This window comes from Taudactylus pleione, unplaced genomic scaffold (assembly GCF_031769625.1).
Source record: "Taudactylus pleione unplaced genomic scaffold, aTauple2 ptg000571l, whole genome shotgun sequence".
Classification (NCBI taxonomy): Eukaryota; Metazoa; Chordata; class Amphibia; order Anura; family Myobatrachidae; genus Taudactylus; species Taudactylus pleione.
Window position 1 is genome coordinate 3,595,742 of NW_028284973.1, and position 25,216 is coordinate 3,620,957.

A 25,216-nucleotide genomic window follows, 5' to 3' on the forward strand; every position below is an offset into this window, starting at 1 on the left:
CTCCGCATCCAAAAATTCAACACACCAGATGTACCACTAACAGTGATCTGTACCATCCCAGTGAGCAGACGCTGAATGTGCTTAAGAGATGCTACCCTCATGGCAGAAGTCTATCATCTTTTAATGATCTTAAGAGATAGAAGATAGTGCTCCCTGAAGAAGAAAGACACAAGGCTAAGCTACATAGACGTGGGGACGGGATGCACAGGGTGCACGTCTGCACACCCTTTAGACAGCCTCAAACTCTACCTTAAAGGTCTTTTACCCGCATTTCAGTTGGCTCCAAGGGAAGAGGCGGCCTTTTTTTGAATCCAAGATAATGAATGTGAAAAGCTATCTGGAGAGAACAATTTCACATCGGCAATCCGTGGGAGCTGGCTGAGATGTGGGGAGGAGACAGTGCCACCCAAGTGAGTAGTCTTTGTCCAGGGTGGAGGTTTTGGTAGTCTATGCCCTGGTGAGTCTGTTTACCTGTTAGACACTGTTTGGATTTTATTTTCGGTCTGTTTATGAAGCCACCTTTTGAATACTATCCAAAGTATTCACCTTTTGTATTTGCGTCAGTACTAGATATTGATAATTACATAGGAGCACTAGTTTGATACAAATAATATATAATATATGATAAATCAACATAAAATAACAATACAAATGAAACAAAACAACTTTGTTTGGAACAAGTCTCTCTTTTTCTAGATAAGCCATTCTTAATCCAACATTTTAATCTAATCTTTTTAACTCAACTCTTCTAATTTTATCCTCATTGGGAAGGATACCTATATAAGATGAAAAATACATCTATTATTATTATTAATATATTTTGATTTTGTATCAAAGTTATTCTTTACTAGAATTTATTCCATCTATGTATTATTTCTGTCATTCTATGATTATTTATAATCGATGTTTTCCATAGATGCTAATTGCAATACTTGTAGCATTATTAACAAAATCTTTCTTGCTATGTATTAAGCAGAATATATGTATATATATATATATATGTATATATATATACATACGATAGGTACATTTATATAAATAACATATCATGTATTAGTAATTTTAAAAGAGTGTCACTATTTACTCTGCACCATGCACACTCTTTGATTAGTTTTTGATTGTTTTTAACTACCTACATATGTAAATAATTTACTCCCTCAAGACTTGTATATAAAGAGGGATTCAACTTTACCTCATAACCACACCCCTCTGAAGAAATCCTAAACGGAAGAAACGCGTTAAGGACAGCTACTATCATCCGCCTCAACATTTCTTGTTTCTCCGGTGAACCATCAAGGCTCAGTTTTTAATCCCTGTATACTCTGTGACTGCCGCAGCTATCCATACTTGTGGTCACAAAGCCAAAGCATCTTACGGCGAAGCCGGCCGCCACGGAGGCACAGTCTGGAAAAGTTCCAACCCTCCGACTCCTCACACAAGGGGCATCCCGGTGCGGCAGATTTTGTGTTTTATTGCTTTTCTAATTAGCCGGACACGGCTATATTAAATTAATTTCTTGTTTTTATTTTATTATTTTTTATGAGCTTATACTTGCTCTGTTTGAAATGTGTTATGTCTATATGAAGAAAGACACATTGCTGATAAAAAAGTGACATGTATATATAGAGCTTTGAATATCTGCTTCTGATCTGTGATTATTATTTGCTCATCGGTTTAAAGAAAGCATTATCGTATCTTATCAAATGTAACCATCGTTATCCTTATCACTGCTATTATTAACAGATTTTGTTTTTTATTATTTTTTTATCTATGGCATTTGTTTTAAATATCTAGATTATTACCATTTCTATTGGGCAATCTTTAAGCGCGGTATATTCTTCCTTTCTCTGGTGGGAAGGTGGCTTGGTAGTCTATGATTCAGCAAGAAGTGGGGTTTGGTAGTCTGTGTCCCGCGCGTGGGGAAGCGTAGGAGGTTGTGGTCACACACCCCTTGCCCAGCACCTGTGCATGCCAGTCCTAGAATGGTTCCAGTAACTTAGCTGAGAATTCAGCTTTATGCAGTGGCTTCCCTAGTGACCAGATCTCAATCGAATCAACATTTTTTTTTTTTACGAATCTGAAGGACATATTTACTAAAGTGCGGGTTTTTAGAAGTACAGATGTTGCCTATAGCAACCAATAAGATTCTAACTATTATCTTCTAGAAGGTGCTAGATAAATGATAAGTAGAATCTGATTGGTTGCTATGGGCAACATCTCTACTTCTAAAAACCCACACTTTAGTATATATACCCCTAAGGGTTCATGGGTTTTCATCATATTCTGGACCCTCCTTTACTGTGAAATAGATGGAATTCATTTGATCAGGTGCTATTTCAGTTCTTCATAATCTAGAAGTTTGTGTTCCTTAGTCTAATACAATAGCATCTTCTTGTTTTTCGCAGACAGTAGTGGAAATCTCCACCGTCATTATAGTCAATAATCCTTTTAAATCAATAGTTTGTTACTGACAAAAATTCTATATTGACTGGATGTTAGTGGGAACTTGGAAGGTGGCCCCTCTTAATACTCTCTATATGCTGTGAAAGGCCCAGCAGTGTCAGGGCAGTTGTTCCACCAGTATCCTTGTATATAGATTAGGAGAGAAAAGAAGACTCTTTTTGGGGGGGGCACTCAGTATATATGTGAAAGTTTAAAAATTAACCTTTAATAAGTATAGTATTAAAATAAGTATAAACACACAAGACAAACACACATAATTTAGACAGTGGTTGTCAATACAGAGAACCTCACGAAACATATGCTCATAAGGATATGAGAAAATATATTAATAGTAACTAAAACTGGATGAAGGCGAATATTAGAGAAAAAGTTCAATATAGTCAATATATTTTGAAAAGGAATTTCAAATCTGAGTAGCCATAGATGTGTGAGAAAAACACAAATATGGTCAGAAAGATACCAAATGGTATAAATATGGAATACTGGGCCTGATTCAGAGCTGAACGCTCTGACCAGAGCGCTCGCTCTGAATCAGGGCCCTCCTACCTTTTTTTGGAGCGTCCTCATGAACGCTCACATAGCTGTGGGTTACCACCCACAGCTATAGTGAGCGTCCATGATGATGGTCGCGATGGTCTTGACCATCGCGACCATCGGGCTTGCGATGGAGACCCTGCGGTAGGGTCTCGCTGAACACAAGCCCTGGAGTGATTTTGGCTCTATCAAAGCCAAAATCACTCCCACTGACATCACTAGTGATGACAGTGGGGCCGGCTTCAGACGGTAGGCGTTCCCATGGGAACGCCTCCGTCTGGCAGGCACGCCCCCGGCACGCCCTCCAAAGGGGGCGTGCTGTCAATCAACATCGACAGCACGCCCCCTTTGGTGCGAGACCCGGAGCGATGGAGAGCCCGTCGCTCGCCGGGTCTCGCGCATGCGCACGACGGAGCTCCCTCCGTCGTGCGCATGCGCAGTGGGGGAACATCGACCCGCTTGCGAGCGTACTGCCGCTCACGAGCGGGTCTGAATGACCCCCACAGTACACAGTTTAGCTGTGCATCATAGCCCTCCTATGGCAACAGCGTACACTAGTTGTATATATTGCTATCACATTGAGATAATCCTAGGCATACAAGGTTATGAGGATAGGCACCTGCAACAATTTACAGGTGGAATAGTCAAACATGGAGATTACAGCAGATGGATCTCCGTGATTGATTATAGTATGGTTAATGGGTCACATGATAACCTGTCAAAACAGAATTGACAAATAACCCCGAAAAATAATTTCAGAGCATTGCCAGTAAGTTAAGTTGTTGATATAAGGTGGATGATACTTTTCAACACAGAAAGAGGTACCTGGTCTTCCAAGGAATAACAGAACAATCAAAGTAGTATATACAAATTATATTAGTATATACATATACCCTCCTTATAATTGGAGGCGTGTGAGTGGAGTTATCACCTTATAACAATCCTTTACAGGTTGATTATAGCGAGATTGTAATACTCAATAGCCAAAATCAGGTAACCAAATCAGAATCAATAATGAGTAGCAAATTAATAAAACATTGATAATATAACTTGACCAGATGGAATGGCAAGCAATGTGTTTAAGCAATCTGGACTACCATCCCACCATGTGTGTCCATTAGAAATTCCAAAAAATGTGTCTGTACAGGAGAGATATTAATTATATATGTATGCCCCTCCTATATGAGGCATACACCAGCATTTGTCACCTAGAGAAATATTTTCCAAATCGATTATTGCATATACAATGAAAGTAATAAGAAATAGCAAAGCAAAAATTCAGTGATTAATGTGCAGCATCATGAAGTCGTTACAATGTAAAACATCCAAGTGACAGAAAATAAAGATAAAAAAGAGGCCCAGTATCTGTCTCCCTCACTTCTGCTGTCGCCACGTCTTGTGAAGACAGCGGACATGGGATGAGAGAGTGTGGTTGGCAGCTGGTAGGAAGGAAGGGGTATGTGCACTTCTGCTGTCAGTGTGCGCAAACTCTGGCTACCCTGGTATGCAAAGATATTGCAGGACAGACAGAGACGGTCAGCTGATGAGAGAGTGCGAAAAAGAAGAAATAGATATAGCACATAAAATGTGATTGGCTTGACAGAAAATGAGAAGGTGGAACTGAACTGTTATCTGGACTACAAGTTGTCCATGTATAATCCCAAAGCCAAAAATACAAAATGTAAACAAAAAAGTGGGAACTGATGATTGGTACACCTGATATAGTAAAGAGGGGGTATCCCCGTTAACCTTAGTACATGCAGTGCCTATATAAATTCTACTATATTAGGAGATGCCTAGTAAACCCTGCTCAGCGACTAATAATTGCTGAGTCCTGAGCGGGTGAGAGTGATAGCGTTATGTAGTACTTGCTCTCAGTGCTGCTCGTGAGAGTCACAGCGGTGATGCAGCGATACGGCCATGGAGAGCGGGTAGTCCGTGCTGCCGATCAACAATCCGGCAGAGTTTGTGTGCAGGGGAGATCCTGTGTGCACATCAGGTGGGGCGGTACCCAGTCTCCCGGATTATATGAGCGGAGCGAGATGGTGGTCCGAGCTACCGGTCACTGGTCCGGCATACTTGATGTGCAGGGGAAATCCCATTTGCGCATCAGATGGGGGAGTGCCCAGTCTTCCGGATAACGTGACCGGAGTCAGATCAGATAGATGACGTATATACTGAGTGCCCCCCAAAAAAGAGTCTTCTTTTCTCTCCTAATCTATATACTTGTTTGCCCTGACTCGGGGGAGCACTGCCAACTCTTAAACCGTACCCACCAATTTTTTTGGTGATATAAAACATCGTAGTTGGTTTCTAGAATTTCTATGTACTACATCACTCTTAGGTTAATTGGAACATAATAGGATGGGTACATTTTATATATTCTCCCATTCTAGATTTGTCCTGTGCGAAACTCCACCCATTATATTCCACCAGTATCCTTCCAAGCATACAGATAGGGGCAGCCCAAAGATGCCTTCAGCTCTGCATATAGGCTAATACACCCACTATGGGAGCAGTTACTACTGACTTTCATTCAATTCTGCTTCAGCTCCATATAGTGCATTTGTAACCAGTGGGTTAAAGATTTAATTTCTACATAAGTATATAAGTTGCTACCTAATTTTGGGCCCCCATTGAGGGTTGGAAAGGAGATTGTATTCATGCAGTTTTACTATACATATTTCACAGAATGGTCAGCTTCACCTTTAGGGTTGGACAAGACATATATTGAGGGGCCTAGTTCTACCTGACAGTAGCAGAGATGTACAACGGGTTTCTAAGAGGCAGTACCTTATATGGTGTGAGCATCCACATTCCATTAGAATGACCATTATAAGATGTGTAGAGATGCTAAGCATTATGGGTTACTGATAGTGATGCCCATATTCTCTAGACATCCTAGGACAAGTCATTACTGTATTTCTTTGACTTGGGTATATGATTGTGCTTATTGCACATGTGCAAGACATAAGATGCTTGGCACCCAGTATGTAACTAATATGGGCTTAACATCCAGAAGCCAACACCAGACTATGGTATATAATGCAAGACCCAGACAAAAGCCCTTTAGCTTGTGTCAGGACCTGAGACTGCAGCAGGGTGCCTATAATGTAAGTTGAAAGATCTGGGCATTGTGAAATGAGGGCTCTACAGATGAACTTTGTTGTCTGAAAACATAGACAACAGTTTATTATATACTCTGTATGTTGTTTGTTGATTGTTACTTGTAATAAAGTGTGTTGATTTGTACTCACTCATTTGGTTATGTGTATAACTATTCACTTTGATTAGAATGAAACCCACCATATACAGCATTTATAACTTTAATGTTTATGGTATGTTACTTTAACTAAAAAGTTTCAATAAACTTAAGAAAAAAAAGAAAAAGGTTTACTATGGTTCTAAGATATTTTGATACAAGTAATTAAATACAGCAGGTCAATTTCTATCTCCTCTGCAATACAAATGAAGTATTGAAGGAAAAATTCATCTTGCCTGGTTTTGCAAAGAGTAAATGCTTATCTAAGGAAAATCTCTAATTCTATCATAAAACATTTCATTAAACTTTGTGAATGTTACTAAATAACCTTGGAGAATAAGTTAAAATTCAACAATGAATTTCATTCTTTATAATTGTGCAGACATACTTTTCAGAATATAAAAATGTTTTTCATGCAATAAAATGTAAAAATATAATTTACCAATATTTACCTAAAAAATATCTTATTTTATAAAATAAATGACTAAAAAAAGGATTTTTGCTACAAGGTACTACATATCAATCAATACCTTAGTAATAAACTAATTAGTCTCAATATAGTAGTACTGCAAATAATATTAATATAAGTAAAAATAAACAACATTGTTGAATTATGTTATACATTCCCAAAGAAGTTTAACAGGTCAAATTGTGTTTCCTCTTTTGTTTCCATGTAAATAAAATATAATGGTTTTGATGTCATTTATATTCAAGCATTCAAAGTTTTTCAATAATGCTCCCCCTGGTGCTTAAACAAGTTGAATATATAACAAAAAATAAACAGCCATGTTATTGAGATTATAGACTGATTATTTATCCTCTAATTAGAATAAAATGGGAAATACTTGTAAATAAAATGAGGGAGATATATTAAAAATTAACAAGGTATAAACATTATTTTAATGTGACTGGAAAATAAAACATACAATTTTTTGTTAGTACAACACACAGCATTTTAATTGTCTTTGTTGTTCATTTTATTTGAAGAAATATATTATTCATTGAGTGTATAAATGCCAAATTTTAAAAGAACATTAAAGGATTATGAAATTGTGTTTTCCAATAGATCATTTAGAAGATTAATGAATTTGTATTAAATAGTGTGTAATTTTTAAACTATTTTTGATCCCTTCCTCGGTTCATTTATTAAATAGAAAGAAAAATATAAAACCCCTAAGGATTTGAAAGGAACTGTTATATAACACATTTCAGATTATTTTAAATAGTAAATAAACAGTTGAAATATATTTACAAAAATGTACTTACATGTTAATTTTGTAATTAAAATAAGTTTTTATATATTACAAAATGAACATTTTGAGTATAAAATAGAACATTTCCCCACACTTAGCTTGCTAATTAGGCAACAAAAGTATACAATGTAAACAAAACTATTACAAAAGCAAAGTATGATAAAGAAAAAATACGCATTAACTCTAAATATATAAAAAAAAAGTAATTTTACATTGTAATCTAAAAATACTACTAAAAATTTTTACTATGTGTAGGTGTATACTAATTTTATTTGACGTACAAAGAAAAGGGTGTTATAATGTTTATGCTAAAATGCATATCTGTTTATAACAAATTTGAAGAACAGTACTTTGAGGTCTTAAATAATGTAAATTGCTTGATTAAATGAAATTAAAAAGACTTCTAATATGTGGGAAAATCCATTAACTTTAAAATAGATATTCTTTATTCAAACGTTGTGGATTGCAAAAAAAAAAGAGAAACCTGCATTGCGTACATCCGTAATGCTAGTTACTTTCAAACCAATAAGATTGACATGTTGGGGCATATTCAAATCAGAGCAATGTGCACAATGTGCCATTGGAACAGAGAAGGAACGCTTGTTACAGCGGCAGATTGTGACCGCTACATTATGATAAAGCAACATTGCTTATTTTAACCTCCCGACCCCACAGATGTGCTCAGTAAAATGACCGATGTTGCTATATAATAATCCTGAGTGAATTGCATTAACATTCCGGAATAATAAAGTCAGAGATTTGACCATATTTCTCCAACTATATTCTCAGTGTTTACCAACTCATGTTCTAGTTCCATAATTTGCCCCCTAAATTTTTTTTGTATTTATTTTCTCTTTTTTAATCTAATAAAATATTCTTGGCATTATGGACTGAAGTGGTTGTATTGCTTGACTCTGCCCGGTGAGATAGCTTTTATTAGGTATCAGGTTTTAGACCCTAGACTTATCATTTCTTATTGCTGCTTATTGCTGCTTATCATGGCAATTAGAAATTATGTACTGCCAGTGTGTGTCATAAAACACATGCAGCGATAGGGCCGGCCTGTCCCTGCCATATGTAAAAGCAACAGCAATCACTTTACTTTCATTTTCTGACACATGTGTAGAGAGTGCCGGGTTTGCTGACTGTACCCTATATACTATAATGGTTAATGGCCTCTTCAGATGGCGTTCGCTATCAGGGCCACGCTACAGACTGTGACTTGGTAAATTCCGCAATGAAACGGCCCCCAAAGAGGGTCCACTGCAAATACATTCAAGGGATACTAATTATTGCACCCGGGTTTTCGGGGAATATCCCGCAAATATTAACTGATAAATAGGGCCATAAAGGTAGCAGCTAGGCAAAAAGGACCTAGGCGTGACCTCCAAAATGTTATGTGATATGCTATGTGGGAGGCGGTCAAATGGGGAATATGTGGGGAACATATATTATGAGGCTCATCTTAGAGGACCCACAGAAAGTCCCGACTGCATGGTTTAATTGTTTATGGACAACGTTACAGTGGTAAAGGGATATCAGCAGGTTCAGGGCTAGTATTTCACATTAAGGCTCATTCATCTTACACTGCACTAGAGCCTTTGTCTGAGGCAACCCTGGGGGTTAATGTTTTGTAGGTAGATAAACTCTTCTTTAGACAAATTCATTCAGTTCTATGGTGCCACCAGAAGTTGTAGTAGTCTAGATAAGATGATTCGGTCAAACAGATTTGCAAATACAAATATTAAACAAAAGAACATACAGTAACGTAGGAAGTGACCCTTTAAAAACTAAACACAAATAATGAGAAAATGCTTCCGTAAAAATAGGTGTAATATAGAAGTTTACGTCTCTTACCGACTGTTGAACTTTTCTGGGTGTTTTTCCCGCATCATGTGAAAACGGTGAGCAATGGATGCATCCTATGGGAAAAGAAAGCATTCATCATTTCAGAAACAATGACTTGCAGAGATCTTCAACACAGCCAGAGATCGGTCTGCTGAAATGTCTTCCCTTTACCAAATGGAGAATGCAAAGTACTGTACAATGACATTACTACACTAGGGCACATTGTTTTCTTATAGTAAAATACTCTCCTGTACTTATGGCACGTATTGCAGTATAAATGTATCACTACGTCTAGAGAGACAAATGGATGCACTGTGAGAACTGTTCACAATTAACTAAATAAAAAATAATTTTCATCCATTGAAACACGTTAAACATTTTGAGTCTGCTTCAGAGTTGGGAGCAAAAACAAAAAGAGAAACTTTACACCTGGACAGCTTTATTTACTATATACACTGTAATTTATATTTATATTTGAGCTACAACACGCCCCTCTCAAATCTAAATATCTCGGCACATTTTACATCTGCCCCATACTCCTATCCCAGAGTGTTTGTGGACTGTTTGAAAGTACTGTAACTAGTTCACTTTAAACAAGTAGAAACATCGGAAACTATCAGTGTTCCCAAACCAATGGTTAGGGCTAAATGTTAAAAACATATGTACTACTAATGTTTTCTTTCAATGTCCAAGCATTACCTCTAACTATGAAGGGAACATTTACTGCCTAAAGACGTAAAATTGCCAACATGCCATACACCAAATGCAGTGGCCAGGAAAGGCTCAGGCCATGGAATTCCTTTGCAAGTGGTGGTCCTGCTACTGCTGTTTCTTGAACTAGAATGTCTATTGCGAGAGCCAGGGCCAAATTCTGGCATCTTCTGTAACCTTGCATGCAATACCTTCTCACTTTAAATGGTATATTTACTAAAGTGAGGGCTTTTAGAAGTGGAGTTGGTACCCATACATAACCAATCAGATTCTAGCAACATTTAGAAGATATTTAGCAAGAATCTGATTGGTTGCTACGGGCAACAACTCCACTTCTAAAAACTTGCACTTTAGTAAATATATACCTAAGTCTAGATGTGTCACCTTTAAAACAGAAAATCAGTGCACAAAAAAACAAAAAGGGCCAAATGTAATAGGGTGAGAGTTTCGAAAATGTGAGAGTTTTCTCACATTTTCTAAACTCGGCCAATGTAATAGAGCACGTGAACAAAGCAACAGAGCAAACTTGCATGTTTTTCAGACTCAAAAAACTCACAATTTTAAATCTCATCCAGATGTTTTCCCATTTTGAAGATAAAACTCGACCAATGTGAGACTTTACGGCTAAACTCTCACATTTTCTAAACTCTCACCCTATTACATTTGGCCCTAAGGCTGAAGAACAAGCTGTGTGTCTTCACAAGCTTCACAGATCCCTGAAGAGAGTCTGAGGGTGTCCACTAGTGTTATGTTTGAGTCTGACATTTTTGAAACAGTAATCCTAGAAAATCCTCTTTCAGACCATTTTTGCATCCTCTGCAAATGTTAGGGTGAGTAGTAGTAAAAGTAATGGTGATAACACAGAAAGTGAGGATGCTACTGTGGAAGTGCTACAGGATAAGGGGCATATTTGTGCATCTGACACTAATGAGGATGTTGATGATGAGGATGTTGCTTGTGTCAAAGTAACCAATGGCAGCAGTTCTTGCCAGTGCTAAGAAGAAGGCCATTGTCATGTCTGGGCATAAGACCAAAAAAGTCACCTCTTCCATGTAGAATATTTTTTTTCCCAAATCTTACCAACATTTGTCAAGACATCTGTGCAATTTGTAAGGTCAAAGTAAGTAGTGGTCGGGACATTAACCATCTAGGAACCTCTTCCCTGTTACGTCATTTGCAGTGAATTCATGCAATTATCTATCAAACTCTCAAAAATCCTGTAAAATAATTACAAGCAGCAAAGCATCATCTACCAGCAGAATGGATAGATAATAGTACATGCAATCTCCACCACCAACACCTTCATCATCAACCGCCTCATTAGTGATTGGAGGTAGTCCTTCTGCATTCATTTTGCAATGGCTAACTGACTAGATCCTTATCCAGGATTTCCAAGATGAATCCTTGCAAGCTAGGGCTGCTGTTGCTGGTGGTGAATCTTCAACTCAGAAGGTGGCGAAGAACAGTAGTATCAAACAACAATTAACTGTGAGACAAGACCAGTGCACAGTCTCATGCTGCTACAGTCTTTCATCTCCTCGCATAGCAGATCCACCCTGCTGACAGTTACAACGTCCGGGAACTGGAAGGAGCATATTCCACCTTATCCTACCATCATGAACTGGGTACTTTATATGGACTCCCGTGGCTAGGAGAGCACAGAACTATTTTCCTCCCCTATGGAGCATACTCTAAGGTGCGGACACACAGGAGTTTTTTTTTAAAACATCAGACCAGTAAGCTCTCACGCAGGATGCTGCGGCTGTGACTCACTACAACTGCACTGTTACATAAACTCTGTCTGAATGAGCAGTGAGGGCAACGTATGACATATCGGACATACGGAAAGGAACCCTTATAACAAAGGTCTTCTTACATCCCGGTGTTTGCACAGCACAATAGGGTTTACTGTTACACACCTACAGTGTATTTAGAAACATACAGAGAGCAACCCTCTAAAGGGGCACACTCACCACCCAGTTAACCACCTATACCTATTCAGGAAGGTGGCTACACCACAGGTATCCAGAGGACACATAAAGGTTCGCAGCTACACAACCACAGTGTACAAAGGATGACGTATGTAACATATGGAGAGTAACCCTATAAAGAGGCACACTCACCACCCTGTTAACCCCATATACCTATTTCAAGAAAGGTTGCCACATCATTAGGGGTCTAGAGGGAGCTGTAGGGTCCATTCAACATTACGGATAGAGGCACCCTAAAGGAGCGTGCTAATATCCCTGGCAACTATTCCCACTCCTTGGGATTTTATACTACCAGTTGTTTATACTGGAGCACTGTGTCTTCTAAGACAATAAACAACGACATATATACATATCTCATTATACATATCTCATCTGGTCACTCAAATTCATTTATATGTTATTTAGTTGCACCTGCACCTTTTTAGTCATCCACTGAACATCAAACAATAACCACAATTAATTGTGAAACAAGAATTCTCAAGAGGAACAAAGTATGTCAGCTGAAATTCTGTTGCACAACGGATCACTGAAGCCATACAGCTATGTTAGTATTAGCTCTGCATCCAATATCTGCCAGCAATGCATTTGGTTTTAGACAATTAGTTGAGGTCATTTGTCCCCACAAACAATTCCTCACCTGTACCGGGACATAAAAAAAAAAAGTTATTCTTGGCTTAGAAAATGCCATAGTGCTGACTAGCCACTTAATTACAGATATGTGGACAAGTGCTACTGGTCAAACTAAAAAATACAGGACTGTGACAGCCCACTAGGTGGGTGTATCACATTCAGCAGCACCAGTATCTATAACACACAAGGCAAGCTCATTCACAGGCAGGCTACTCTCTGTATCACCGCATTCACTAAAAGGCATACCAGTGTCAATCTGTTGGAAAACTTCAGAGAGGTGGTAGCATAATGACTTACCTGACTAGGACTCTCCTCAGGATTTGTCATTTTTGATAACGCAAGTAACATTGTACAAGCATTACAACTGTGTGATTTTGAACACATACCATATTTTGTGCACACAATAAACTTGGTGGTTCTGAATTTTAAAAACTGACAGGTGCATACAGGACATGCTGTCTGTGGGCCAAAAACTTCTGGACATTTATGGCATTAAGAAACTGCATGTAGAAGATTGCAACTGCTGCAACGGGTTGAGTATGGGTTGCTGGCAGTCGGGATCCTGGCGGTCAGAATGCCGATGCCAGGATCCTGACAGGGTTAACATACCGACGATTGTTGGCCGATATGCTAACCCTACCCCTCTCCCTACCCTAACCTTCCCTTCCTGGTGCTTAACCCTAACCTCTCCACCTAGTGCCTGAACCTAACCCCCCATCCACAAACCTCCGCCCTTATTTCCTAACTCTAACCCTCCACCTAGTGCCTAACCCTAACCACTAACCCTAAACTTACCCCTCCTCTAACTCCCGATACTTACCTTCGGGATGCCGGCGGTCTGGATTCTGGAGCCAGGATCCCAATGCTGTCGAGATTCAAGCACAGGTATAGCGACCATCGGCATCCCATACATCGGGACGCAGACTACATCCCGCTGCAACAACAGTATAATTTTCCATGCTACCAACTGGAACAAGAAGTAGTAACCAGGTGGAATTCTACTCTTTATATGCTTCAGTGATTGAAGGAATAGCAAGAAGCTATCGAAGCGTACATAATAAACCTTGAGATAGGGAGAGGGGAAGGTATGTTACCTTAGTCTAGCACAGTGGAGAATACTCTGCATTTTATGCAAGCTACCATTATACCATTAATTATACTACTGGAAAAGCACTTAGAGAAACTGAAGGAGGAGATGAAACTAAGTTATTTTGCTAAGATGTTTGCAACCATGCCTGATCCTAGGTTTTGTCCTATTTAATGTCTTTCTTTCCAACTGACACAGATCTTAAGAGATGCAAAGAGCCCCTGACGAGCAAATTATCAGCTCAAATGGCACATGACATGACAACATCTCCTACTTTACTTCTCCTGCAAATGCTGCTGCCAGGAAAAAACTGACCTTTTCCAAGAGACCCACTGATGATAATAATGATGATGAGTCAACACAGCACACCAGACATGTAGAAAAAAAGAGAGGGGGAAAGGGGAAGCAGAGGACAAGAAAAGAGAAACAGTCGCACAGGAGTATAGTGATTCCCGGTAGATTTACAATAGGGTAATAATAAAGTCAGGGGGCGCTCCCTGGAGTAATAACAGTATTGTAAAAGGAAAGAGAAAAAAGGACCCCAACAATGAGGCACACCCCAAACATAGAAATTATACTGAGTTATAGCATAAGAAAGACACTTGTATTAACATATACATGCGAATATCACACTGACCCATTATTGTCCTTTTTGCTCTTATATAAACATGACTACCTTTGATTTATATCATATGAGTTTTAAGATTCGGTATGGCCCTTCAGGAATATTAATGGTGCCCTTCATTGTATGCAGACTGGTATCTATATCCGCTCTAACATTAGATGCACACGTTCATTAAGATATCCCTTATATTTCCTACTGACCAGCGTATCTCTGACAAACTTGTGTTATACACATTACTATGGATACGTGCCCTGTTCCCGCCCACTACAATTCTAACCGGTCCGTGAACAATGTCAATCTCCTACACATCGCCAATCACGCTATGGCAGGGACTATTTACATCCGGCCCACTCACAGCATGGAGACAGCGCCTTGAGAAAGCCCGCGTCTGGCGAAATGCGCGTCGGCTCGTTAGCTGGGGGACCCCAGTGCGCACTGGGGATCCCTTTACCGGACACCCGTTTTTGAGAGCATACTCCATACAGGTACTGCCACTATCCTCTCCTTCTCTGCTCTCTCATTAGTTGCCTGCTCTGTGAATCTCTGCGCTGCCTGGAGCAACAGGGATATCACCTATACAGTGGTACTAATAGCAGAGGCAGTCTGCACTGTTTCTATGTATGCCTGGTGACAGTGAAACTCATTCCACATCCTCTGACTTCATTGATGTGGAACAGCAGCATCTGTCCCATAAGTGCATACGTTCTATATTTCAAATCTATAAAACACATGATATGCTCTCATACATTTAACAGAGGGACGCCTCTATGTATACTATATACTTACTTTTTTGATGAAACGGGGTCAATTATCGATTGCGGTATACAGCCTTTTAATTGTGTTATGTCATGTTGATAAATGTATGCTGTGTATATTAAGTTATATTAGATTTTCGCCATGTTTATGAGGAATATATTTCCTAGGACTAATTATTAGTATTTCTGTTGCGAGTTTTTGGTCAGGAGCCACTTGTGGTAATTATTCACCATATAATTGGTGATTATTAATCCCTCACACTATTTCTGAGGAGGAGGATTTTCCAAGTAGATATAATCCTGAATGGTCTCTATGACCATATAACATTTGGAACGAGCAAGTTGGTTATTATATTTTCTATTATCTATCCCACTGCGCAACACGATCTTGAGATATCTGTTTTGTGACTGTCTTTATTGTGTTTTTGTTATGTGTTATATATTGATCGTGTGATTCTTGCCTATAGACTTAGTATTGATTTTAATAAAACTAATAAAATTTGAATTTTTATACATTCCTTTCTTATGCTATAACTCAGTATAATTTCTATGTTTGGGGTGTGCCTCATTGTTGGGGTCCTTTTTTTCCCTTTCCTTTTACAATACTGTTTTTACTCCAGGGAGCACCCCCTGACTTTATTATTACCCTATTGTAAATCTACCGGGAATCACTATACTCCTGTGCGACTGTTTCTCTTTTCTTGTCCTCTGCTTCCCCTTTCCCCCTCTCTTTTTTTCTACATAGCATATACTTTCACTGGTTACCCAGTGTCCACACAGTCAGCACGGGGTTGAAACCCAGGATATTTTACTTAGTATTATACTGATTAATAGGGTCTTTTCTTTCACTTTATATCTTTTTATTCAATGGCAAGTTTCAGTTTAAGGAGTGAATTGATGAATAAAAGACGGACTGTTAAGGAGTTGGAAGATATTTTTCCGGAAACGGTTCAAGATATCCTCCCCAATACAGACTGGGAACAGAATCTTATTTCCCTAAAACAGATATTACAGAAAAGGACAAGAACACATTGGGATGTCAATACGCTACAAAGTTATTTAAAGAACAAAATTTCCCCTAGAGGTCTGAGACCCAAAATCTTCCCTGCGTTCCAATTAGCTACACCAACCCTACAAGGAGAATGGGAAACGTGTCTCTTGAAGTGCTCCCAGGACCTAATGACCATACTGGTAAAGCATGATCTATTCATTCTTGATGAATGTGAAAAGGAGATCGAATTACAAGGCAAAAAACTAGAGTCCTGGGAGAAAGATCACATTTTCCAAAAGTCTTTTGAGAAAATTAAATCAGAATTGGATGAATACGAACAGGGCATTATTGAGAGGAAGAGAAATAAGTTTGCCAGGGACAAATGTGACTTTATGAATGGTCTCATCTTTAAATGGAACAAAAAAACGGGAAGAGACTATATTAAGCCCTATAATCCGCAATATACCTCATCAGAGGCGGAGTCCTCAGGTACTGAAGACATTGTAGACCCTAACACTGCTGCTGCCCCTAGACCCTCCTCCTCTTTGATAACTTTTTTAGAGAATCCTCAAGGACACAGGTCCAGATTCAAAACACCAAGAGGAAACAGACGAGGAGGGGGAAGAAGAGAAAGGGAGGACAGATCATGGGAGCGACCTCTGCCTCAACGCCAGTCCCAGCAGATCAACAAACGACGCTAATGGAATGTGATAGGCTACAAATTATTAACTTATCCGACATTATACTAAATGAAAAACATATAGCGGTTTTACAAAGGGGATTATCATTTTCCCCTACTGGGAATTTTGATCGCTTCAGTTGGGAGAAGGATCTGCACCTTTTTTGTAGGAAATTGTCTTTGGCTAAATTTCATTCTAATAAGAGAAATGACAATGAGGAGTACACCCACGAGGAGGACCCCATTGTCCCCTCGAATGAGCCATGCAGGACAGACAAGGACTCATCAAAAAAGATATCAGTACTGGAACAGTGGCTAATTCCATCTGAACACTCCAGTGATTCCAGGGAAAAATCTCCCATATTAAGTACTGTGGAAGAAATGGAGGCACTTGCGAATCTTGAGGAACTATGGGAATCTAATAGCATCCCTGAGTCAGTATCATGTGGAAAGGCTAATAGACCAATATGTAAAAGGAAATCCTCATTTTTTCCTCAAAACATTAACTGTCCCGAGATCAAGATCTTTCAGGACCTTGTATCTAGGGATATGAATGATGTGTTTCTCCAAACTATGAGAACTAAATCAACAAGGACAATGAATAATTTGGACAGAGATGAGATCATAGCTCTAAAAGAAATTAAAACCTGGCAGAATGTGGTTATCAAACCTTCAGATAAAGGGGGAAACGTGGTTATCTGGCCCACCGACATGTACCTTAGAGAGGCACACCGCCAACTTAAAGATCAAAGCTGCTATCAGCATCTATTGTTTAACCCCTTGGAAAATTATACTAACATATACAATAGGATTATAGAACGGGCAAGATGTGATGGAATCATAACCAAACATGAGTTCGATTTCTTACGAGTTTTGTTCCCTAAAATTCCTACCTTCCACCTGTTACCTAAGGTACACAAAGGGCAAGCTGAACCACCAGGGCGACCGATTGTGTCTGGCATAGGGGGACTAACGGAACAGGCTAGTACCTTTGTCGATACACATCTTAGACAGTATGTTACCACGCTACCCTCCTATGTCCAGGATACTCGAGATGTACTAAGGAAAATTCATGACATCAAACTGGAACCTAATCAAATACTGGCCAGTATCGATGTGGAGTCACTGTATACGAGTATACACCACGAGAAGGGCATACGGGCAGTGAAATTCTTCCTGGACATGACAGATACATCGGAATTTGACAGGTTTTTGATTGAACTACTGGAATTTATTTTGCGTAGGAATTTCTTTTTGTTTAATAGTAAATACTATCTACAAACGAGGGGAACAGCAATGGGGTCTGCATGCGCTCCCACCTACGCCAATTTATTTTTAGGGTGGTGGGAGCATACCCATGTCTTCAATGAGGAAAACGATGAATTTAATTCATCGATACTGCTCTGGGTCCGCTACATCGATGACATTCTGGTTATCTGGGATGGACCAGAGTTGAAATTCCATGAATTCATGACTAAACTGAACATCAATGACCTCAATTTGAGATTCACGTATGAGATGAGTGAGGAGTCAATTACTTTTTTGGACCTCAAACTGCTCATAGACGATCAAGGTAATCTATCGTCAGATCTCTTCTGCAAACCTACAGCTACAAACAGTTTGTTACATCATGACAGTAGTCATTTTCCTCCCACAATACACAATGTACCCAAAGGTGAATACCTTAGACTGAGGAGAAACTGCTCTGATAGTAGCACCTTTAAGGTTCAAAGTAAGGAACTGGCAACTAGACTGAAAAATAGGGGATACAGCAGTAGGCTGATCAAGAAAACCTATCATTCTGTGTCCAAGATTGATAGGGACACTTTGATCTTTCCCGAAAATAGAGAAACTAAAGAAGTCCCAGATAAGATCAGATTTATTGGCAATTTCTGTCCTGAGTGGCAATCTATCCAAGCCATAGTTCAGAGACATTGGAATATTCTGAGGTTGGACCCAGATTTACAAAGAGTTTTAGACCCACGGGTCCACTTCAGCTGGCGCAGAGCCAGAAGTTTGAAGGACATGTGTGTTCGGAGTCATTTCTCATCAGAATCCAAGAAAAAGCCTGTAATTACGGGTTCATTTGCTTGTGGACAATGCAAAGCTTGTCCTAACATGATCAGTAGCAAAATGGACATTACTGACAGATTTGGGAGGAAACACAAGTTCCAACATTACATCAATTGTAATACAACCGGTGTAATTTATTGTTTGGAATGCCCATGTGACAAGAGATATGTTGGTATGACAACCAGACATCTGAAACAACGCATCCTTGAGCATATTGGAAGCATTAGGAATGCCAAGGAGGACTTACGGAAGATGAAGAAGATTACTTCCGTGGCGAGGCATTTCCTTTCCTGTCATCATGGGTCTTGGAGGGACTTAAGAGCCTTTGGCCTGGACAAAGTATTGATAGGCCCTAGATAAGGCGATCTCACTAAAGAACTCTTAAAAAGAGAATGCGAGTGGACGTTCCGATTGGACTCAGTTAGTCCACGAGGCATGAATGAAATGATTAATTACAGTCCCTTTTTGAATGTGTGACAACATCAGTTTTGCTGTTTTTGTTCTGGTTCATATTAGACTTTATCTGTCTCTATGATTGAAACTACTGGACACTAATGTGTTTATATACTAGTGTGGTTTGTCCTTATGTCCATTTAATTGGAACAGTTATTACAACATTGCATTAATATATACAGCTTGTAGAATGCATAACCAATTTAAGTGTTCTATCTTTGATTAACTTTCCTTATCAGACCCATTTTAGACTATTATTTATCGGTTGGACCATTATATTATTGTTACTACACATTTTGGCGTGTAATCTTTTGTTAATTAATTTTTTGCTCACCAATATTTAGCATAATTTTTATGTCCCTGAAATCCATAACATCATTTTCATGTAATCTTGTGTTTTTTTTTAATAAGAATTTTTCTTGAATACCGACCAGTACCTCTTTTTGCACATTATATAATTTTGTAGTTGCAATATTCTGATTTTTACTTATCATACTTTCTATTTTCATATTTATTTTTATTTTATTTTATACCCATGGGTACATGTTAGTACCAGTTTAGTAACCCGTCTACTTATTGTTAACTATATCATATGATTGTGCTCACCATTATGACTATCCTGTAAAGGCTGGGATATCTACATCCTATTGGTATATCGCATAACCTTTTTCTGTAACAACTTCAACATCGATTGGCATTTAGGAACATCAGTTATATACTACCATTTATGGAATTATGACCGATAGTAATCATCTATGATTTACTAGTGGGACAGAGAACATCATTTCTCTATTCATCGACACTTGTATTAACATATACATGCGAATATCACACTGACCCATTATTGTCCTTTTTGCTCTTATATAAACATGACTACCTTTGATTTATATCATATGAGTTTTAAGATTCGGTATGGCCCTTCAGGAATATTAATGGTGCCCTTCATTGTATGCAGACTGGTATCTATATCCGCTGTAACATTAGATGCACACGTTCATTAAGATATCCCTTATATTTCCTACTGACCAGCGTATCTCTGACAAACTTGTGTTATACACATTACTATGGATACGTGCCCTGTTCCCGCCCACTACAATTGTAACCGGTCCGTGAACAATGTCAATCTCCTACACATCGCCAATCACGCTATGGCAGGGACTATTTACATCCGGCCCACTCACAGCATGGAGACAGCGCCTTGAGAAAGCCCGCTTCCGGCGAAACGCGCGTCGGCTCGTTAGCTGGGGGACCCCAGTGCGCACTGGGGATCCCTTTACCGGACACCCATTTTTGAGAGCATACTCCATACAGGTACTGCCGCTATCCTCTCCTTCTCTGCTCTCTCATTAGTTGCCTGCTCTGTGAATCTCTGCGCTGCCTGGAGCAACAGGGATATCACCTATACAGTGGTACTAATAGCAGAGGCAGTCTGCACTGTTTCTATGTATGCCTGGTGACAGTGAAACTCATTCCACATCCTCTGACTTCATTGATGTGGAACAGCAGCATCTGTCCCATAAGTGCATACGTTCTATATTTCAAATCTATAAAACACATGATATGCTCTCATACATTTAACAGAGGGACGCCTCTATGTATACTATATACTTACTTTTTTGATGAAACGGGGTCAATTATCGATTGCGGTATACAGCCTTTTAATTGTGTTATGTCATGTTGATAAATGTATGCTGTGTATATTAAGTTATATTAGATTTTCGCCATGTTTATGAGGAATATATTTCCTAGGACTAATTATTAGTATTTCTGTTGCGAGTTTTTGGTCAGGAGCCACTTGTGGTAATTATTCAGCATATAATAGGTGATTATTAATCCCTCACACTATTTCTGAGGAGGAGGATTTTCCAAGTAGATATAATCCTGAATGGTCTCTATGACCATATAACATTTGGAACGAGCAAGTTGGTTATTATATTTTCTATTATCTATCCCACTGCGCAACACGATCTTGAGATATCTATGTTTTGTGACTGTCTTTATTGTGTTTTTGTTATGTGTTATATATTGATCGTGTGATTCTTGCCTATAGACTTAGTATTGATTTTAATAAAACTAATAAAATTTGAATTTTTATACATTCCTTTCTTATGCTATAACTCAGTATAATTTCTATGTTTGGGGTGTGCCTCATTGTTGGGGTCCTTTTTTCTCTTTCCTTTTATGAAACATTATGACATCTGGTCAGGATTAAAAGAGTTGCCACAATTGTTGACACATCTATCCTGACTCAATCTGATACAGTAAGCATCAATAGAATGGTGTAGGATTATTTTAGTGATAATGTACAAATGACCTTGTCACACAGTCCCTTTGAATACTAGGTGGAAAAAAGCTGTTTACAAATTAGCTTTACTTTACATAAGCTGCCCAGCCTCCAGTGTCTCCTGCACATTTCTCCACCTCCCACACCCCCCCGCAACCCCCCTCCATGCACTCGCACACACCCCCACGTGTCCATCACTGAGGCCGCCCACTTACAGAGCAAAAGTGGGTGGTCCAGTGGAGGGGGGGTACGAAGATGTTATCGTAGCTGTCAGTGTACTGTATAGCGTGGACGGGGCCACGATGATGCGATTGTGCTGCCACACCACCTGCACCGCCCACTTTCCCGGCCACCACGCTCCCGCTCTGCCGACCCAGGGGCAGCAAAGTCAGTAAGTATGGTACATATACTGAGCATGTAGATCTCCAGAACAATATCAAAAGCACAGGTTTCAAAAGGATCCAATAGAATATCATACAGCAGTAATGCTTGAGATTCAATCAGTGAAGGGATAGTGCAGTATCACCTATAAAATTAACACTTCAGTAGCAAGGGTTAATGTTGGGTAACAAAACCAGAGGATAGAGCTAAATGATTAGGCCCCCTGGAGCAGGGACATGCAGTCAGGGGAGGCAGAGCCTCACCTGACATAATGATTACAATAATACAAAGAATATATTTATAACACAGATTCTGTGTCATAAATATCTGCTTTGCATTATTTTATAGTAAAAATCAGTCGGGAAGCAGTGAGAGTGCTGCCTCACGCTGACAACAGAAAAGTGTCTGAAGCAGAGGGCGGGGCCATGCCACGGGCTGTAAAAGCCCATTGAAAATACAGGGGAAAGCAGCACCTATAGAAATATGCCTCAGTGACAGGAATGTACCTTCAGAACACATGAAAGCACGCCCATCATTCAGGCAGATGTAATTGGACAGCAGATCAAGTGATGGATCCGCTGTCATCACTGGGTGGGAATGCGGCGACGACCAGGCGGAGGTGCAGGCATTAGCAGCGGTGGGACCTGGTGGAGGTGTGGACACTAATGACGGCGGGACCTGGCGGAGATAGCTAGCATGGCGGCAGGCATGCTGCAGAGTTCAACAGTGGTGCAGATTTCAAAAATAGCTCCTCAGCGTCAACGTCATCGCCCCGCCCCCTCTGTTGGCTTACATAAGTCAGCGCGAGGCAGGGCCTGGTAGTCCGCTAGCGGGGAAGGAGTGTGCAAGAGCTCCTGAAGATAAAAGACTTTGGAAGCCCTGGCATCTATGTTATAATAAAATTTTACTTTCACTGTGTATGTTGCAAAAGAGCTTAAAGGCCGCTTCCCCCCAGGTGAAGACGCCGGAAGCCCTGGGGAGGCAACAGCCATGCAAAAGAGCTCAAAGGCCGCAGCCCCCCAGATGAAGATGCTGGAAGCCCTGTGGAGGTGGCAGCCATGTAAAAGAGCTGAAAGGCCGGCGCCCCAGGTGAAGATGCCGGAAGCCCTGGGGAGGCGGCGGCCACGAAAAAAAGCTGAAAGGCTGCCACACCCCAGGTGAAGATGCTGTATAATAAACTTTTATTAAAACATGTGTCTTGTATTTATTTTAATATTTTCTTTACAGGTGGACTACAGGTACCAGCAGGCCCTTAATGCATACAGGCACTTATGGTTCTCCAACTGCCAGCATGCTGGGGCAGGCTTGGTAAGATCTGTAGGCTTCCTGTAAAGAACAATGTTATCATACCATGAACCCCACACCCACCACCACCAGTGGTGCGGGGCATAGCACTGGGCTGAAAGCCCAGTGCTGGTTGTGGCTTGGGAGGGTGGACCCCATTTTATTTTTTTTGGATCCCCACTTTTCGAGGAATTCCATCCCTCAGATGACTACTTTAAAGGGGGGTTAATGTGACGGCAGGGGGATCTGAGTGTACTCCCCTGCTATGGCAATATCTTCCTGGCTGGATCAGCCTGGTGTTGGTTAGTGTTATATAGGGGAACCCTATGCTGGTTTTTTTTATAAGGGAGGAATGTTAATCAGCCGGTGCCTCCACAGCCATTGACCTCACCGCACGTCACATGTCCTAGTAACATCTTGTTGGGTCTAATCAAAGCACAACAGTTGCCTCCTGTTGGATCATACAGAGAGACGTGTACTGTACATATACTCAGCATGTATAGTACCATAAGTATAACCAGCACATGTATATCAGATATGTCAAAGGATATATCATTAGGCACTTGTGTTTGAATTTGAAATTCAACTAATAAAAGGTATAGTACAACACTATATATAAAATAACAAAAAGGACACTACAGGCGGCACTGTTTCAGTGATACTGATTGCAGGGTGCCTTTCCAAGCACCCTGCTAGCCAGAAGCAAGGGCCATGGGGCAGCGACAGTGCTGCTCACAGAGCCCTGCACTCTGGCCCTGATTCAGAGCCGGACGCTCTGACAGAGCGCTCGCTCTGAATCAGGGCGCCTTTCTTTTTTTGTATGGAGCGGCCTCCTGGCCACTAGCATTACTGTGGGTTGCCGCCCACACCTAATGCAAGCGGCCATGATAATGGTCGCGATGGTCAAGACCATCACGACCATCGGGCTTGCGACGAGTCCCTTGTGGTAGGGTCTCGTGGCCGCAAGCCCCAGAGAGATTTCAGCTCTAACAGAGTCTCACTTGTGATGTCAGTGGGGCCGCACTCAGACAGTAGGCGTTCCCATGGGAACGCCTCCGTCTGGGCAGCCACCACCCCGCCCACCAAAGGGGGCGTGCTGTCACTCAACATCGACAGCACGCCCCCTTTGGTGCGAGCCCTGGAGCGACGGATTGCCCGTCGTTATCCGGGTCTCGTGCATGCGCACGACGGAGCCGGCTCCGTCGTGCGCATGTGCTCTGGGCCACCATCGACCTGGTTGCAAGCGCTCAGCGCCTGCGACCGGGTCTGAATCAGGCCCTCTGTGCGGTGGCACCAGTCGCACACGCCTAGTTACGGCCCTGGCTACGTGACATGAGCAGCTGCTGCACAATGTGTGCTGCAGTGAATAGTGTGTGAGAGTACTTTTATCCATACCTAGGGGTGGAATGAGGAAAGAAAGCATCTGCTGTCATGCTTGTATCTAGAGTAGGTCATGTGACTGTTATATCAGTGCAGGATCACATAGTAGGGGTACATTTACTAAAGTGAGAGTTTTTAGAAGTTTTAAAAGTGATGTTGCCCATAGCAACCAATCAGATTCTAGCTATTATCTTCTAGAAGGTGCTATTTAAATGTTAAGTATTAAGATTGGTTGCTATGGGCAACATCACTTTTAAAACTCACTTCTAAAAACTCTAATTTTAGTAAATTTACCCCTAGATATTAAGTTCAATGAGAGTACCTTTATATACACAGGTATAAAAGCAGAAGCACCATAAACTTAGAATTAAAATATTTATGATCCTCCTCTACCTTTGTCCCCTATATATTAACAGCAGGGCCGGCTCTAGGGGTGTTCGACCTGAGCGATTGAACAGGGGCGCCACCCATAGAAGTCGCACCCTTCCCCAGCATCCCGATTTCAGCAGGACAGTACTGTCCCGCTGTTCCA

The 25,216-nt window shown here is 40.4% G+C and overlaps 1 protein-coding gene across 1 annotated transcript in view; it reads right to left on the bottom strand.

Moving 5' to 3' along the window:
- DGKB (diacylglycerol kinase beta) overlaps positions 1-25,216 on the bottom strand; it is a 511,490-nt gene that overhangs the window by 302,762 nt on the left and 183,512 nt on the right. The window contains exon 18 of the mRNA XM_088453127.1: positions 9,370-9,434. Within this exon, the coding sequence (XP_088309253.1) occupies positions 9,370-9,434 (65 nt within the window). The remainder of the gene's footprint in view (positions 1-9,369; positions 9,435-25,216) is intronic.